Source organism: Macrobrachium rosenbergii, chromosome 13 (assembly GCF_040412425.1).
Source record: "Macrobrachium rosenbergii isolate ZJJX-2024 chromosome 13, ASM4041242v1, whole genome shotgun sequence".
Lineage (NCBI taxonomy): Eukaryota > Metazoa > Arthropoda > Malacostraca > Decapoda > Palaemonidae > Macrobrachium > Macrobrachium rosenbergii.
Window position 1 is genome coordinate 23,934,881 of NC_089753.1, and position 17,285 is coordinate 23,952,165.

The following is a 17,285-nucleotide window of genomic DNA, read 5'->3' on the forward strand; positions in this document are numbered from 1 at the left end:
GTAATTTGTAAGTTTTCATGCTTATGTGTGTCAAATTTGTATGAAAAACATATTACAGCATATTTTTGTTTTTGTACATAAATATGATGCAAAGGCGATACGTATGTCCATTCGCGTGATCAAGAAAAATTGAGGTTAGTATTCAGTCACACCGGTTTTATGAATATCACAGTCCTCGCTCGTGATCAAGAGATGAGGTTGTTCAGTCGCGCTGGTTTAATAAAATGAATTCGTTAACATACTAAAACATATCAGACGTAACTGAGAGTTGTATTAGGGTCGTTTTGTGAAAATTACTTTGTTAATCTGGCTGCAACTACATTATTAATTTGGTAGTTAATTATACACATTTTGCTAATAAAATGTTAGTCATTTGCAAGGTTTCTTAAAGTTTCGATTTCTTGTGGTTTGACCAAATAAATATAGAATGAAAATGTGCATGACACACCTCCAAAAAAATGCATTTACAGCAGAGTACATACTGTACAAAGACTTCACATACGTACTATATTTTATTTCAATTGGCAGTTGCATTAACTCATTTTTTTAATGAAACTTTTGTCTTTTGAAAGGTTTCTTAAAGTTTCATTTTCTTGATGTTTGACCAATTAAATATTGAGTGAAAAGGTGCAAATTTAGCGATCAATGTGTCATGGGCAATATTTTACCCTATTAAAGATTATATTTACGTCACAGTTTTTTGAATGTACAGTATACTACTACAATACAATACTGGATGCAGATTAGGGGAGGGCATGAAGCCTAATTTTTTATAACAAATGCCTGGCCTCGGTTAAGCCAATGCTTTTCTTTCAGGTAAGACGAACACTGAAAGTGGCCATGCCCTTGAACTTAACAGAACTACTGTTCAGTCTATAGTCAAGGATAAGGAATGTGTTGTACAAAAACACATGAAAGACGGTGCTTCAGTACAAAAACACATGAAAGACGGTGCTTCAGTACAAAAACACATGAAAGATGGTGCTTCAGTGATGGCTGTCACTCCTAAAGCTACCACTACCAGACTAAGCAAGCTACATAACCCCAATCTTGTGGAGATGGAAAGGTTATTGATGGTCTGGCTCAAAGACCTAAACCAACGAAATGTTCCAGTGAGCCTTGGCTTGATTCAGGAGAAGGCTAGGGAGTCATATGAGGCATTAGTGCGGAAGAGAGGGGAAGGTAGTGGAAGTGCACCATTTGTAGCCAGCAGAGGCTGGTTTAATCGTTTCAAGTCTCGTGCAAATTTGCACAGCCTTAAATTGCAGGAAGAGGCTGCTAGTTCAGACGAGGAAGTAACAGAAGGATTTCCTATTTGTTTGGCTGAGGTCATTAGGGAGGCAGGCTATACTGCTGATCAAGTTTTCAATGTGAATGAGACAGGCTTATTTTGGAAGCGTATGCCTGGTCGTACATATATATCCAAGGAGGAGAAGACAGCACCAGGCTATAAAGTCAGTAAGGAGAGACTGACTTTACTTCTTGGGAGCAATGCCAGTGGTGACTTCAAGTTGAAGCCCTTGTTAGTGTATTTGGCTGAAAACCCAAGGGCACTTCAGGGAATTTTCAAGCCTCAACTCCCTGTCATTTGGAAGGGTAACAAGAAAGCCTGGGTCACTGTTGGTATCTTCGAGGAATGGTTTAATGATCACTTTTTGCCAGCAGTTGAGAAGTATTTGAAGAGGAAAGGTCTGGAATTTAAGGTCCTGCTGGTGTTAGACAGTGCCCCTGGTCACCCTACTAATTTGGGGGAGATTTATCCCAATGTGAAGGTAGTCTACCTTCCACCAAATACTACGTCGCTTTTACAACCGATGGACCAGGGAGTCATTGCCAGCTTCAAGGCTTACTACACCAGGAGGACGTTTTGCCATGTCCTCAGGGTCATCAAAAATAGCAGTGACAAGTTGAGTGTCAAGCAAGTTTGGGAGAACTACAGTATTTTAGATGCTGTCAAGAACATTGAGGCTGCTTGGAATGAGGTCAAGAAACCAAATTTGAATGGGGCCTGGAAGAAACTGTGTCCAAAATTTGTGATGGACTTTACAGGCTTTGAGAAGGGAGAGAGTCTTGATGCTGTGACCAGGAAAATTGTTCAGTATAGCAAGAAGCTCAATTTGGAGGTGGAAGCTGAGGATGTGAACGAGCTGCTGGAATCCCATGGAGAGGAGTTGTCAGCAGAGGACCTCAGTGAGCTGGAGAAACAGATGATTGAGGAGGAGGAAGAGGCACCATCCCCAAAGCCCAGGGCATTAAATGCCAAGAGCTTGTCACTAGCTTTGGCCCTCTTTGAGCAAGGGCTGGTAATAATCGAGGAACAGGACCCTAATGTGGAAAGGTTCACGAAGTTTCAAAGAGTAATCCAGGATGCTCTAGCTTTTTACGAGGAGACTGTAAGGAAGAAGCTCATGAAAAGAAGCGTCCAATATAAACTAGAGATTTATGGCTTCAAGAGAGAGTCTTCAGCACCACCTGCCACTCTTAACCCAGGTAAGGAATTCACTTTTTATTTTGTTTACTACTGTACAGTACATATAGTATTGTATATAAATTGTTTTAAAAATTGTAATAAGTTTTATATAGTACAACTGTTACATACACAGTAGTACTGTACACTGTACAGTACTACTGTAATTTATACTAGAGTATGTAGCACATTACGTACCGTATGTATTTAATGTACGTTAGTGTACTGTACAGTACAGTACATTGCATAACCCAATTATTCTTATCATTTTTATTATTGCAAAAGAGATGTCCTATCCTGATTCCACTGCACCTGACATAGTAGAAGTATCTCCACCAACCTCGCTCGGTAAGGAATTAGTATTTTTTTTATTTGTTTTACTGTACTTATGTAAATTGTCTTATACTGTATTGTAAAGTACTGTACAGTATATACTGCAGTGTACTACTGTACTAATACTATATTTATGTACTATACAGTACAGTACTGTTGCATAACCTAATTTTTTTCATTATCCTTCCAGGGTTGAGCCACAGTCCTCCAAGTGATGACCCGCCACTACTAAATGACCCCCTAGTCTCTCCAGCTCTATCTGGTAAGGAATTCTTCATATTTGTTTTCATTTGTTTTACTGTACATTTGTAAATTGTTTTATATTAGAGGAAATGAAGGATAGTTAAGAGAAGATAAAGAGGGTCACCTAAGAAAAATGAAGGAAAGTTAAGAGAAGGTAAATAGGGTCACCTAAGAATACCAGTTTTGAGGAGGAAGGTAGAAGAATTGTTACTAGAGGGATTGAAGGGAAAGAGTCCATGGGAATTAAAGGTGCAATGATGAAGTTACATTACAGTTTCGTCATGGAAGAGGAGATAAAATATGGAAGCTAATGGAAGAAGCACAGTGGAGTGATGGTTTGAAAAAAAAAAAGAAAAGGAGGGAATAAAGTTATTAACAGAATTGATTGCAAGTTGTGAGCATGTAAAAGATACAAAAGAAATCCAGCTAAACCAGTAGTGGGATTTTCTTGGAGTAAAACATTTAATGAATTTGTAGCAATGGATTTGGGAGAGATAGAAGAGAGAAAGTTCTTGGTAATGGTAGATATGGCAACGAGGTATTGTCAAGCTTTTTGGAGATAAAAGACGAGAAACCAGAAACTATTATAAAGACTTTTGATGGTTGGTTTGCAATATTTGGAGAACCTTCTAAAATATTATCAGACAATGAGGGAGAATTTCAAAATGAAAAAGTAAGGAGGATGGCAGAAAGATGGAATATTAAAGTATTGGCCAAAGCAATGGAACATGTGAGAAGACGTTAGGCATAATCAAAGAAAGCTTAAGAAAGATGAAAGATGATGAGGAAGTGGATCAGTCACTAGCATTAAGATGGGTATTGAGTGCCAGGAACTGCATAATAAATAATGGTGGTTTCTCCCCTAACCAATTAGCATTGGGAAAAAACCCTTCTTTGCCAAATTTAACGGGAGAAGAAAGTTCAAGTCCTGCCAGCAGAGAGAAAGGTATGGAAGAAAGTATAGTAAGGGATACACTGAATGCAATACATAAGGCCAGAGAAGTGTTTATCAAAAATGATTCATGCAATAAAATAAGAATTGCTTTAAACAAAAACGTCAGAGAACGTAAATTTGAAGAAGCAGTAGTGGTGGGAGATGAGGTGTTCTATAAGAGAGAAAATGAAAATGAATGGAGAGGACCTGCTCAGGTAATGGGAGCATCAGGTAAAACGGTAGTAGTTAAACATGGGGATTCTCTAGGAGAAGTAGCTAGAATACATGTTACTAGGGTTCAAAGACTTTAACCAGAAAAAGAAAAGATACCTAAAACAGATAAAACACGTACTGTGAAGGGTAAATCCTGTGCACCAAAGGGTTTATTATTTATTTATTAATTGTGGAAGGGAATGTAGATGGGGAGGAAGGAAAGGAGAAGGAATGCAGATGTAGAAGAGGCTGTAGAAAGAGATTTGGCAGAGGAAACACTGGAAGATGAAGGGGAAAGTGAGTTAATAGGAGGTGAGTTCATAGGAGAGATACCTAAATTCAAAGAGGGAAATAGACTTAGAGCTATAAACAAAAATACAGGACAAGTAGAAGAATGGACTACAGTATATTAAGTCTTGCAGGAAAAGAATCAAGCAAATCTTGGGCTGATTCTTACATTGTACAAGACTCACAGTCAGGCAACAAGGGATGAGTTAACTTAAGAGATTATAGTCATGTAGAAAATATTGAAGAGGAAGAAGAGGTTTTGCTAGGATTTGAAAATAGAAACATAATTAAAGCTAAATAAAAAAAAAAATAGAAAGCTGAAGAGAAAACAAGGTATATGAGGAGGTAAATGATGTTGGACAAAAAGCTATACTGTATCTACAAGATAGATAGTAACTGAAAAGGTAAAAGGCAGGGAAAGGATATGTAAAGCAAGATTGGTAGCTAGAGGTTTTGAAGAAGAAATGGCTGAATGGGAAACAGGCGCTCCTATGTGCAATGCCGAAATTTTAAAGTTTTGTTTGACAATAATAAAATTGACAGATTGGAATTGTTATACATCAGATGTAATAATTGCTTATTTACAAGGTGATGAACTACAAAGAGAAGTATATTTAAAACCACCTAGTGAAGATGGTTGGAGTGGATTATGGAAATTGAAGAAAACTTGATGGGCTCAAGGATGCAGCAAAGGCATTGTGTTGTAAGGTGGTAAAAGTGGCGGAGGAGCTTAAAGGCGAGAGAAGTAGATTAGAACCTAATATATTCTTTTGGAGGAAAGACAGTAACTTGAATGGTATTTTGTGTACACATGTAGATGATTTTTGCTTTGGAGGAACTGAATGATTTTTAAAGGAAACAATTGGAAAATTGAAAGGAAAATTACAAGTAGGAGAACAAGAAAGTAAAAGTTTTAAGTATGTGGGAGCAATAGTAGAGTATAAGGAAAATAGAATTTGTCATCAGTGGCAGTATATAAATTCTATAAGAGAACCAGAAGCTAGAAGATTTACAGGTAATAGAGCATTAGGACAAAAGGTGTTAACAGAGTATAGATCAGTGGTAGGACAGTTCAGTAGGTTATCGGTACATACCATGCCTGAAATATCATACGATGTTAGTGAATTAAGTAAAGCTTTTAAAGAAGGAACAACTCAAGATATGAAAAAGCTGATTAAAATAGTGAGAAAAACTAAGAACATAATAGAAGTGATAATAAGTAAGAAGAAGAAAAGATTTATTGGGAAGCCTATGCAGATGCTTCATTTGGGAACATTGAAGATGGTCGTATACAGTTGGGTTATGTGATATCCTTTACAGATGGTAAGAGAAGTCCCATATGGTGGAAATCCAGAAGAGTAACAAATTCCACCACTGAAGCAGAAATGCTGAGGTTGGGGGGAGGCCATAGACTGATTGATATATTTTGAACAATAGAAAATTAGCAGTGGTTAAAACTGACAGTAAAACCCTAATGACTGCAATGAAATCAAGTACAGGAGTAAGTAGTAAAGTGGTTAAAAATTGATATTGGAACAGTAAGAGAAACAATAGAATCTGGAGAAATAAAGGAGATGAGATGGATAAAAGGAAAGCGTCAAATAGCTGATTATTGACTAAAGCTGGAGTTTCAGGGGAAAACATTAGAAATACGTAGAGGGGAAAGAATTGGAGAATAATGGAGATTAGAGGGGATTAGGATAAGAAGAGGTTGGAGGGGAGGGAGAAAGAGATAAGTGTGATTATCTGTCAGTTTTATAAATTTAGCCATTATTATTATTTTGTTATTTTATTAGATGTTTGCAAGCAGTCCGCTCTTTCTGTTTAAAATGGCGCAATGGTTGTGTTGTGACGTCATAAGATGCCCAGAAGACGGGAGGGAGAAGAAAAGAGTGGCGTAGCGTGAGTGACGAGTAAGCAGTGGTGTCAAAAGTTTGAGATCGCCCTCGTTTGTGGTTTGGTCAGGTCATAAGTCTGTCTTTTGTTTGTTGTAGTCATTACGTGGATTGGACAAGAAAAGCAATGGGAACAGGTGTGTACATTGTGTAATTGTAGTCTTTTGGATGGGCTGGTAGTTTAAACATGCTACTCCTTCACAGAAAACAAACCTATCAGCAAATCTTTTATAGTCATTCGAGACCAAAGGCGACAACTGTAGTGGCACCCCACTTCTCACACAACTTATCAACTCACTCACAGGTGAACACCCTCGCTGTATCTTTTCAGCATCCTCCAAAGTCACCAAGTCACTGTCACTCTTACTGACTTCTGCCACACCCTCATCTTCATGCTGACTCATATCAATCATTCCCACAAACTTAGCCATACAGACTGTCTTGTTCTGCATCTTCACTACTACAAACTCCTCCTTCAACAACAACCCCTTCTCCACATCCACAGTCAGCTCATTTATCCTCAAAAAGTCTATCCCAAATAGGAAACGACAAGGCATTTGTTTGTCTCCTAATAGTGTACCACGAACCGACACTCTGCTTCTAAATATCACAATTTTTTAAAGTAAATTGTATTTTTCCTAATTATAAACCTTAGGTCCTTTACATTAGGAATTACTTAAGGCAAAGCTGGAAACATCCATTAAACTCTTGGACAAGATGGTTAGGCAGTAACTTCTGTTAGGTAGGCGGGAATACCCGCCTGCCTGGATCTAAACATTCCAGTTTGCCTTTCAGCCCAGGTTTCAGATTGAGGGGTGGCATGAGGTGGGCATAAAAATGTAATGTGAAGGACCCCAGGTTTTTATAGTCAGGAAAAATACAATTTACTCTAAAAAATTGTGATTTGTTCCTACACGATATACAAACCATCAGTCCTTTACAATAGGAAGACTCAGTGGTTGGTGGGAGGAATCTGAGTGAGTCTCTGAACTGACTGAAGTTCTGCACCCCTGGGTTACTCCTGGTTGAAAGAGCGAGGAGTACTGTGCCTCTGACATATTGATTGAAGTATAGGAACTGCGAGATCATATGTTAGACATCAGGACCTTTTTGAATGAGTGAGGAATCGTAACTCATAAGAAAACAGGCTGGGAAGAATCTATAGAGTCAGAGGCAGTAAGGTATTGACCCAAAAAAGGGGTTTCCCTTATTGCCTTTCTCCTTCCTCCCCTTGCTTGAGGAAGGAGTGGGATTGCTTCCATGATTCTAGAGAGAAAAATAGAACGGGTGCTCGATGTGTGGACTTATCGCATCAGACGCCAGTCCCATTCTCAGCCCAGAGGGAGAGACGAAGTAGGATGAGGAAGGGGGAGGAGGAGAGGCCAGTCACTCTCAGATCCTTCTCACTTCCGGAACCATGCACTTTAGGCAAGATGCTACATGTCCTCTTAAAGGAGCCAGGTAAGAAAACACAACATGTTGAGCAGCCACCACAGAACCAAGGAAAAAATGTTCCAAGGGCCTATGGGCAAAGACCCAAAGGTAGAAGACATAAATGTGGGCTAATGAGACCACATTTTGCTTCCAGACTGACAGAATCTTTGGGAATGCGAGGGATGGACCAGGCCATTGACTTTGTGAGCTCTCAGGTAAAGTGTACAGGTGTCGTCGTCACCGGCTGTAGAGTACATCCTTCCGATCACCTCATGAAGCCAGAAAAAAATGTGTCCTTGGACACTTCTGCCGTGGGAGAGTCAGTTCTAGTGAAAAAGTCAGCAACTTTCAGATTTGGGATGTTGAGCCTTTTTGGAACGTACTGCAGCACCATAACAGGACAAAGTAGCAATTGATGTGGGTCATCTGTTACAAAGTCCAAGAAGGAGGAGATCAGGAAGGACTTGAACCTGGCAACAGGGTTCGAGTTAGGTTAGGGGCATTGGTCTATCCCATGCTCAGCAAGAATCTCTCAACAGGTTGTGTAGCTTACCCGGCTCCTCCAAGAGAACAGGTAGCATCTCACCTAAGGTGTATGGATGCAAATGAGAAAGTGTGTATTGAGTGACTGGTCCTCCCAACTTCCCTCTTTCCTTCAACTTTACCCTCCCTGGTGGGCAGAGGGTAGGTTATCAAGCCATCTCAAGCTGGAATGGGCATCAATGCAGGCGTGTGATATATAGCTGAGCATCCTTTCTATAATCTCTCAGATATGTAGAAGCAGATCCTTCCCTCTCAGCAAGGGACAGGAAGTCACGTTTGTGAACAGTGCTCCAGATGAGATACACAGCCACCACTTCCAACCACCATGACTGTCACCAAGTTTCCCTGGCATACACTGCCTGACTGACTGGGTGGCCTCGCACCTGACACTCCATTGGCTGCTCCAATGCAAACCACTGTCGTCGCTGCCTCCTGATTTCCTGGCCCCTGAAGACACACGGTGACTTCATCGTTGCCCTACATGTGTCGCGTGGTTGCTCCAGCAGGTGCCACCCACGCTGTCGTTCTTCGAAAGACGGTTCCAGCTTCCCTGACACCAGTCCCCATGTGTCAGCCACCAGAATCATCCGTGAGATTCAGCCTCCTGACTGTCCTGGCTCCCGCTGTTGAATCAGACTGCCCTGGAGGAAAGCTGCTGGCCCAAGGACTCTCTCCGCTGCCCGGGTTGCGCCTGCTTCCGTGGCCCCCTTGGTTGCTCCTGTGCCTTCTGCTGCTCCTCCATGGATGGGAGACCTGACTGCAATCCTGAGGAAAATGGCGAAGAAGAAGTCGAAGAAGAGATCGAGGATGGTGTCGTCGTCTTTGTCTTCGTCTTCGTCATTGTCGTCATCATCTGCTGCCTCTTCTTCCTCTTCTCCTTCTGAGGCTCACCAGGCAAGGAAGAAGAAGCCTGCCTCTCCCTCCCACAAAAAGTCTGGCAGTGGGATCTCTCGTTGGCTCTTCTCGGTCCACAGATCAGGGAACCGTTGCATTGACCCCTGGGTCAGTCAGATCGAGAGACGAGGGCGTGCAGACTGCAGTTTGCACTCCCCCCACTGCGCTGAAGAAGCCTGCTTCTAAGGCCAGCGGATGTCGGACACTCGAAGGTGCAGTCGCTCTGAGTACCTGGGTCTCTAAGAAGACCTGAGTACCACAGTCTGGTATGGGAGAAACCTCTCTCCGTACTGACTCGGGCACAGGACAGGAGAAAGAGTCCGGGCATGCAGGTGCTCTGACGCTTCCTGCTGGTACTTCTAGTCCACGCCAGGTTCCCGGGAAGTTGCACTGGTCCTTCAGGTCCGGACACTTGGGGAGGCAGGGAAGAGGTCCCCTATTCAGTCTTCCCGAAAAATTTTGGCTTCAAGAAGACTGGGTGCATCCAGAGGACAGTGCAAAGCCAGCCAGCCACAAGACTCAACTCTTCCCAACGATGCCATGTTCACGGCCAGCCTGGCTTGGGAGCTGAGTGCTGCTGGCTCAAGACAGGAGCAGCCACTCCGCCTCCCTCTGGAGACCGCTTCACCCAGGGGAAAGCACTCTCCTCGACCCAGGTTGCCATCATCACCAAGGGTTGGTGACCGCTCCTGGCCCACTGCTCCTGTTGGTTCTGACAGCAAGACCAGCAGGAGCGCCTGATCTCCTCATGCCTGTCCCCTCTACCTCCTGGGCTCCTTCCAGGGGTGCAAGTTGGACAGGAAGAACTCTGGTGAGTTGTCTCCAGAGTTCTATCCTAGGGTGTATGTGCCTGGCTTTGGTCCCTCAATTCGGCATCAGGTACGCCCCTGGGGAGCGGTGCAGAGATGGATCACGGGGTCTGCCGAGGTTCTTCTTGCAGGAGAGTAGACCGAAGGACCAACCCAGGAAGGACTTGGTCCTCTTCCCAGGACGGACATCCTTCAGGTACAGAGGACGTTTGCTGAAGTTGTTCTCCCTGATTTGTCAGCACAACGCCCTCGGGAATGAACCACGCCTCATCTGTGGATTGTCCGTTGGGCCTCAAATCGGTTTTGGAGACCCAGGAAGGAACCCAAGGCTTTGGTGGGGCAGCCGTGGTCCACGCTTGCCGAGGGGCACTGACTTGGTAATGGTCTTGTGTCTGACAGGAAGTTTCTCTCTGATCAAACTGCTCGGACAAGCTACTTCCCCCTCCTCTGCCTTGCCAGAAGTGCTTCTACAAGCTGTCGGGGAGGTCATTGCCATCTAAACAGGTTGACCTGGACCTGATTCGTCTAGATCCAGGTCTCTTGTTGCAGCAACTTACCGCAGAGAGTATCTCCCTCTCTCAGCAAGAGGCCGCAACCCAGGCAGTCTCCTGGCTGGATCTGTGGTCCTTCACAATATCCAAAGTGGCTGCTTCCTCAGGCGCTATCGTACCTGGGGAAGACTCCGCTTTCAGGAGACTGTGCCCGTCTGGAGGTAGAGCCATCTCCTACCTCGCCCACCAGATGGCAAACCTGTGGGTTAACCTGGTCCTGAAGCAAAGAGACGCCGTTCTTTCTCGCTTCTCCAGGTCCATGAGGCCCGAGTCAGCAATGACCCTGCAGAAAGGACCGTTGCTGGGTCTACCTCTCTCTTCCCTAGAGAGTTGGTGGACGCTGCGGTGGACAAGCGTTGGGCCGATGACAGCGACCAGCTTGTCCACTGCCGGCCAAGACCTCCGGTCCTCGTGCGTCCACTGCGGCCAGGCCCTTGGGTCAGGCTAGCACTTCCTCGGCCCCTAAGAAGTCCCAGTCTTCGAAGGGATCCTGTTGAAACACCCAGCCTTCTTCTTCCTCTGGAAAGGGTGGATCTTCCCACCCCTTTCAGCTTGCTTTCCAATCGGGAAAAGGGGGCAAAGGGAAGAAGAAGGGGAAACACTAGGACGACATTCTCTCCAAATGCTGCTGAAGGTGGGGGGGTGTCTGTCAAGCCATTAGGCAACATGGCAGCGACAAGGAGCCAAGACCTAGATAGTGGATGTCCTTCGGAAGGGATATCTACTACCCTTCGAGTCTCGGCCACCCCTCACCTACTCTCTGGTCCGTCTCCGCACCTACATCCAAGGAACTCTGAAGGACCCCGCACTACAGCAAGAAGTGCAAGCCATGCTGAGCAAGGGTGCTGTGGAAGTCATGTCGGACTGGTCCCCAGGCTTTTACAGCTGTGTCTTCCTCGTAGAGGAAGCCTCAGGGGGATGGAGACCAATCATAGACCTCTCCCCTAAACCGATTCGTTCACCAGACTCTGTTCACAATGGAAATGACATGTTCTGTGCTCGCTTCCATCAGGGAGAACAACTTCATGCTTACGGTGGACTTGAGGGATGTGTATTTCCAAATACCCATTCATCCATCCTCTCGCAAGTACCTCCGCTTTATCCTCAGGGAGACGGTCTTCCAATTCAGGGCACTCTGCTTCAGGCTCTCGACCGCTCCCCAGTTGTTCATGAGAGTCTTCTCTCTCGTGGTAGCTTGGGCCCATTCGCACAGGATACATCTACTGAGGTATCTCGACGACTGGCTCGTCCTGGCGAGCTCCTGCTCGCAGTTCCTGCAGGACAGGGATCGACTCCTCGAACTTTGCCGCGATCTTGGGATCAGATCTCACCCCCAAGCAGAGGATAAAGTACCTGGGCATGCTGATAGACACAGTAGCAGCGAAAGTCTTTCCCTCGGACTCTCGTATCAGCAGGTTCAAGCAGGCAGCACAGCTGTTCCTGTCTCGACAGGAACAGCCAACCCGGCAATGGCAAGTCGTCATCAGTAACCTGTCATCACTGGAGAAGCTGGTACCTCATGGGTGTCTTCACCTACGGTCTCCACATTGGAGTCTAAAGGAGTATTGGTCCCAGTCCTGAGACCCCCAGTCCTTTCTCATCCCTCTTTCCGAGGAGGTAAGAGAGGACCTTCGCTGGTGGATGGACGACAAGAAGATCTTGATAGGAGTATCCCTGCATACTCCCCTCCGGACGTGCTGCTGTTCTCAGACGCATCGATCGAGGGATGGGACGCACACCTGGAGGATTTGCTGACTTCGGGAGTGTGGCACCGAGACAACAAGCATCCTCACATCAACATCCTGGAACTCAAGGCAGCCTTCCTGGCTCTCCAAGAGTTCCAGGATCAAGTGATGGGACACTCCATGGTACTGATGAGCGACAATACCATGATAGTGGCATACGTCAGCAAGCAGGGGTGTCTAGTATCCCTCCCGCTCCACCAGTTGACAATGCATGTGCACAAGTGGGCCATGGCTGGCTCAATAGAGCTGTCAGCCAGGTACATTCCAGGCAAGAGGAATGTCGCGGCAGACAAGCTCAGCTGCCAGAATCAGGTGATAGGAACCGAATGGTCTCTTCACTCGCAAGTCACGGAAAGGCTATTCAACCTGTGGGGCGTCCAGTCGTCGATCTGTTCGACTCCTGGCACAACAGAAAACTCCAGGTCTTCTGCTCTGTTGTGCCGGACCCATGGGCCGCTGCGGAGGAGGCTTTCCAGCACCCGTGGGACAACCTCGACGTCTATGCCTTTCCTCTGTTCTGTTTGATTCGCAGTGATCAGCCAAGCAATGATCACTCCAAATCTCAGAATGATTCTGGTGGCACCCAAATGGCCGCAGGCCGTTTGGTATCCCAACCTGCTAGCTCTCCTCTCTGAGGCGCCAAGAGAGATCCCTCCCTGGCCCAACCTGCTGTGTCAACCCCACGTAGAGTGGTACCACCAGGCAGTGCAGTCCCTCTGTCTTCACAGCTGGAGGTTATCCACCATCTCCTGTGAGAGAGAGGCTTTTCGTGTCGCACTGCAGTGGAGATGGCCGGGTACCTCAGATGATCCTCCACAGTGGTATACCGGGGGAAGTGGTCCATCATCTGTGGTTGGTGTCGTGGACGGAGTATCTCTCCAGTCAGAGCTACTGTTCAGTAGGTCGCAGACTTCCTTGTCTTCCTTCGCCGAGAGAAGTTTCTCTCCTTTTCAGCTGTAAGAGGCTACCGTGCTGCACTCGGGCCAATTCTTGTAGGTGAAAGGAGTAGAAATCTCCTCCTCCTTTGAGATTTCCCTACTGATGAGAAGCTTTGAAAGTCTTTCCCACCCAGGGATCTCAGGCCCCCTGCATTGGATGTGACCCTCGTTCTAAGGAGCCTGACTCATGCACCGTACGAGCCTTTACGAGAGTCGTCAGACAGGGATCTGACCCTCAAAACTGTCTTCCTGCTGGCCCTGGCATCTGCGAAGAGAGTTGGTGAACTACACAGACTTTCCTTCAGTGTTAAACACTCAAGGGGATGGGGATCAGGTACGCTCGATTTTGTCCCGGATTTCGTGGCGAAGACTCAGAATCCTTCGGTCCCTGACGCATGGTTCAAGTCCCTCACGATCCCCTCCCTAGAGGACTTTGTAGGTAATGAACCAGACAAGATGCTACTGTGTCCTGTTAGAGTGCTGCTGCGCTATCTGAAGAGGACTCGATGTCTCTGGCCTGAGTGTTGACAACTCTTCGTTAGTACTGGCTCGACCAAGAAAGAAGTGTCCAAGAACACCATCTCTTTCTGGCTTTGTGAGACGATAAGGAGAGCGTATTCTGCTGCCAGAGAAGACGACACCAGTACACTTTGTCCGAGAGCTCACGAAGTCCGCAGCACTGGTCCATCCCTTGCATTCCGGAAGAACATGTCGGTTGTGCAGGTGCTGAAGGCAGGCATGTGGTCCTAATAGACCACCTTCACCTCCTTCTACCTCTGGGATGTTGCTCACAAGGTGGCTGCTCAACAAGTTATGTAGCTTTCCCGGCTCCTCTAACAGGACAGGTTGCACTTCGCCTAAGATGTATGGTTGTGATTGGGAGAATGAATGTGGAGTGACTGGCCTCTCTTCTTTCTCCCCATCTTGGCTCTCTTCCCATGGGCAGGGAGTGGGCGTGCCGTTACTTGCTGGATCTGGCAGTCGATGCAGGTAAGCACCCAATGGGAGCTCCCGTTCTATTTTCCGTTCAGGTTTAGAAAAAACTCACTCCTTCCCTGCAAGGAGGAAGGAGACCATGACAATAAGACAAACCCAATGCTTGTGATTGCCTTAATGTCACCCGACTCCAAGTTCTTCTTGGCCTACTTTCCATGAACTGATGATTCCTCTTTCATGCAAAGGGACCCAGAAGTCTGACAATTGATCCCGCGTTTCTTACAACCCAATCATTTTGACAGAGGCAGTTTTCCCTTCCTCGCTCTATCAACCAGGAAGGGAAGACAAGGTGTGGTAAACTCCAGTCAGTTCATAGAGACTCGCTCAGATTCCTCCCTCCAACTAGTGAGTCTTCCTAATGTAAAGGAGACTGACGGTTTGTATATTGTGTCGGAGCAAATCACAATTTTTAAAAGTAAATTGTATTTTTGTTAACTATACAAACCTGAGGTCCTTTTTATTACATTTAATGCCCACCTCATGCCACCCCTCAATCTGATACCTGGTCCAAAAGGCAAATTGGAATGTTTACATCCAATGTTTACCCACCTCCCAAGAGGCAAATTGGAATGTTTACATCCAGTGTTTACCCGCCTCCCGGACGGTAGTTAACTGCCTAACCACCTTGTTTGAAAGTTCAACGGCCGTTTCCAGCCTATGCTGAAAGTAATTCTTAATGTAAAGGACCTCAGGTTTGTCTAGTTAGGAAAAATACAATTTACTTTTAAAAATTGTGATTTTATCTTTCTTATAGCCCACTAAGAGTTTTAAATGTTTCCCCTTCTGATTCCAAACTTTACCCTTTCCTTGAAAAAAGTTATTTAATTTATGTGTTTCCTTAGTGATTTATTTTAATTGACATCTGAATAACATCTTTTGTACCCACAAACTTTTTCCTATTTCCCTGTATTTGGAAGTTGATGTCTTTCCTTTTTTTTTTCCAAAAGATGCTGGAGACTTTGAGCAAGAGGAAGAAGAGGATGAAGGTCCTGACACATCAGAAACTCTTTCAGCGAATGAGAATGATCCTGAACTGGAGCTAGAGCCTGAATGTGAGTTTGAGCACGAGGCAGAACATGACGAGCCAGCTTTGGAGTTGGAACCAGAAGGTAACCTTGATGCAGAGTCTGAACCAGAGCCTGAGCGTCATTCAGAACCAGAGTCAAGAGCAAAGTCAATATCCCCTCCAAGAGAGGATGAACCTCCTCAGAAAGAGATGAGCTCTTACTCATCCCAACGTAAAGATGATGAGTCTCTGGAAGAAAAAGATTTTGACTTGAGCCACAGGCAGCATTCCAGAGACAACACTACAGTCGAAGACGAAGACGTTGCAGTCAAAGAAGAAGTTGAGGATGAATATTACAAAATGAGTTATGAAGATGCACCTATGCAAGATATGTACGGTAAGTGCTCCAGTAGTTATATATTTTTAAGATATGATTTATGACGTTCTCCATTTCATTTCACCTTCTAAGAAAGTTAAGCAAAGGTAAGTGATATGAGTTTTTTTAAATGACGATATAGACAGTCCATACACCTTACTGCGTGCCTATTTGGTTGACAGACATGCTCATGTACTATGAATTCACACTTATGGGGAGAGTTATTATGGGCAGCATAATTTTCGGTACCATTATGGCTAAAATAGAGACCTAATAATAGAAAATAGGGAAAAGAAGCGTAGAGCTCTAAGGCTAGAAGAAGAGCTACTGTGTTATGTCTGCATACTTATACAGTACAGGGGTAAATTGATTAGAGGTAAAACTTTCTGCAAGACAGATTTATTTAATTTGTATTGAAGATTAATTTTTATTAAACATTTTACAAATATTTTGCTGTATTTACATTAATATTAATATTTCATATTAGTAAATCATTGTTATAAGCATTTTAGGGGTTTATATACTTAACCCTTAAGGGACGGGCTAATTATATATCATGCAACCCCCCAGACCAGGCAGACTTTAAGGTTGGCCAGTTTAAGAAAAAACACATCAATGGAAAGTGGAAGATATGCAAATGCACATGGTGTAAGAAAGAAATTCTGGAAAATTTTCCTTACTTTTCACGGGAAGTTGAAAGTGACTATTTACAACTGTGTGGGGACTCTTTCACAAAACACTCGTAAACTTTACCAAGTTATACTTGTTTTTCATAATAATTTATTTTATTTTATTTTGTAGAGAAATAAAATCAGTAACAAATTCTGAGCATATTCATTGTACAGTAAACCCCCCGTATTCGCGTTCTCAACGTTCGCGGACTCACGATTCATGCTGGTTTCTCTGTGGAACATATCTAGCCGTCATTCAAGGAAAATTCGCCGATTCATGGTATTTTTCACATTGAGAAATATTCACTAATTACTGTATTTTCATATAATTTTCATGAATAAATGCACTTTTTGTGATAAAACTATTAAAATATTCAGGTATAAGCATTTTTACAGGGCTTTTCTGTGTTTAAGCTCTCAAAATGGGCAGTTCTAAGTGTTTTTAGAGGGGTTTTAAGCATTCGCGAATTTGACCTATTCGCGGGGGGGTGTGGGACGCATCCCATGCGAACATGGGGGGTTCACTGTAAAATATTTACATTAATTTACTGAGGTTGGGAAATGCAGTAACTGTTTTTGGATTTAAACATGTTTTTTAATATTTCTTTGCAAAGTTACAATTATAACTGACATCATATCGTAAAAGATAAGTACTAAAACCAGCAGCAATCCCTGGGTTTATTTATGAGCAAATAAATAAAAAGACGTCATGGGAGAGAAAGGAGTAAGACATTCCCCCTTCAAGGCAAGAACAATACTGAATCCATGAGATGCCCATGACTGAACTTAGCTGAATGCTTTAGTTGCCACAATTCATTTGTGAGCCATTGAAGTATTAGAAACGCTTTCCCGCTCAATACAGCCAAGTCATATGACATGTGGTATTAATACTCCTCAGAGGGGATCCATCTGCCACCCAAAACCTGTTTTAGATCCTCTATTGAGGGGA

At 44.2% G+C, this 17,285-nt stretch overlaps 1 protein-coding gene across 1 annotated transcript in view; it reads left to right on the top strand.

The window, feature by feature from the left end:
* The window catches only part of LOC136844733 (tigger transposable element-derived protein 1-like), a 29,505-nt gene extending 13,031 nt beyond the window's left edge, over positions 1-16,474 (top strand). Inside the window, exons 2-6 of the mRNA XM_067113970.1 lie at positions 817-2,393; positions 2,701-2,815; positions 2,991-3,062; positions 15,231-15,686; positions 16,467-16,474. Coding sequence (XP_066970071.1) covers positions 817-2,393; positions 2,701-2,815; positions 2,991-3,062; positions 15,231-15,686; positions 16,467-16,474 — 2,228 coding nt within the window. The remainder of the gene's footprint in view (positions 1-816; positions 2,394-2,700; positions 2,816-2,990; positions 3,063-15,230; positions 15,687-16,466) is intronic.
* Positions 16,475-17,285: the final 811 nt, after the last annotated feature.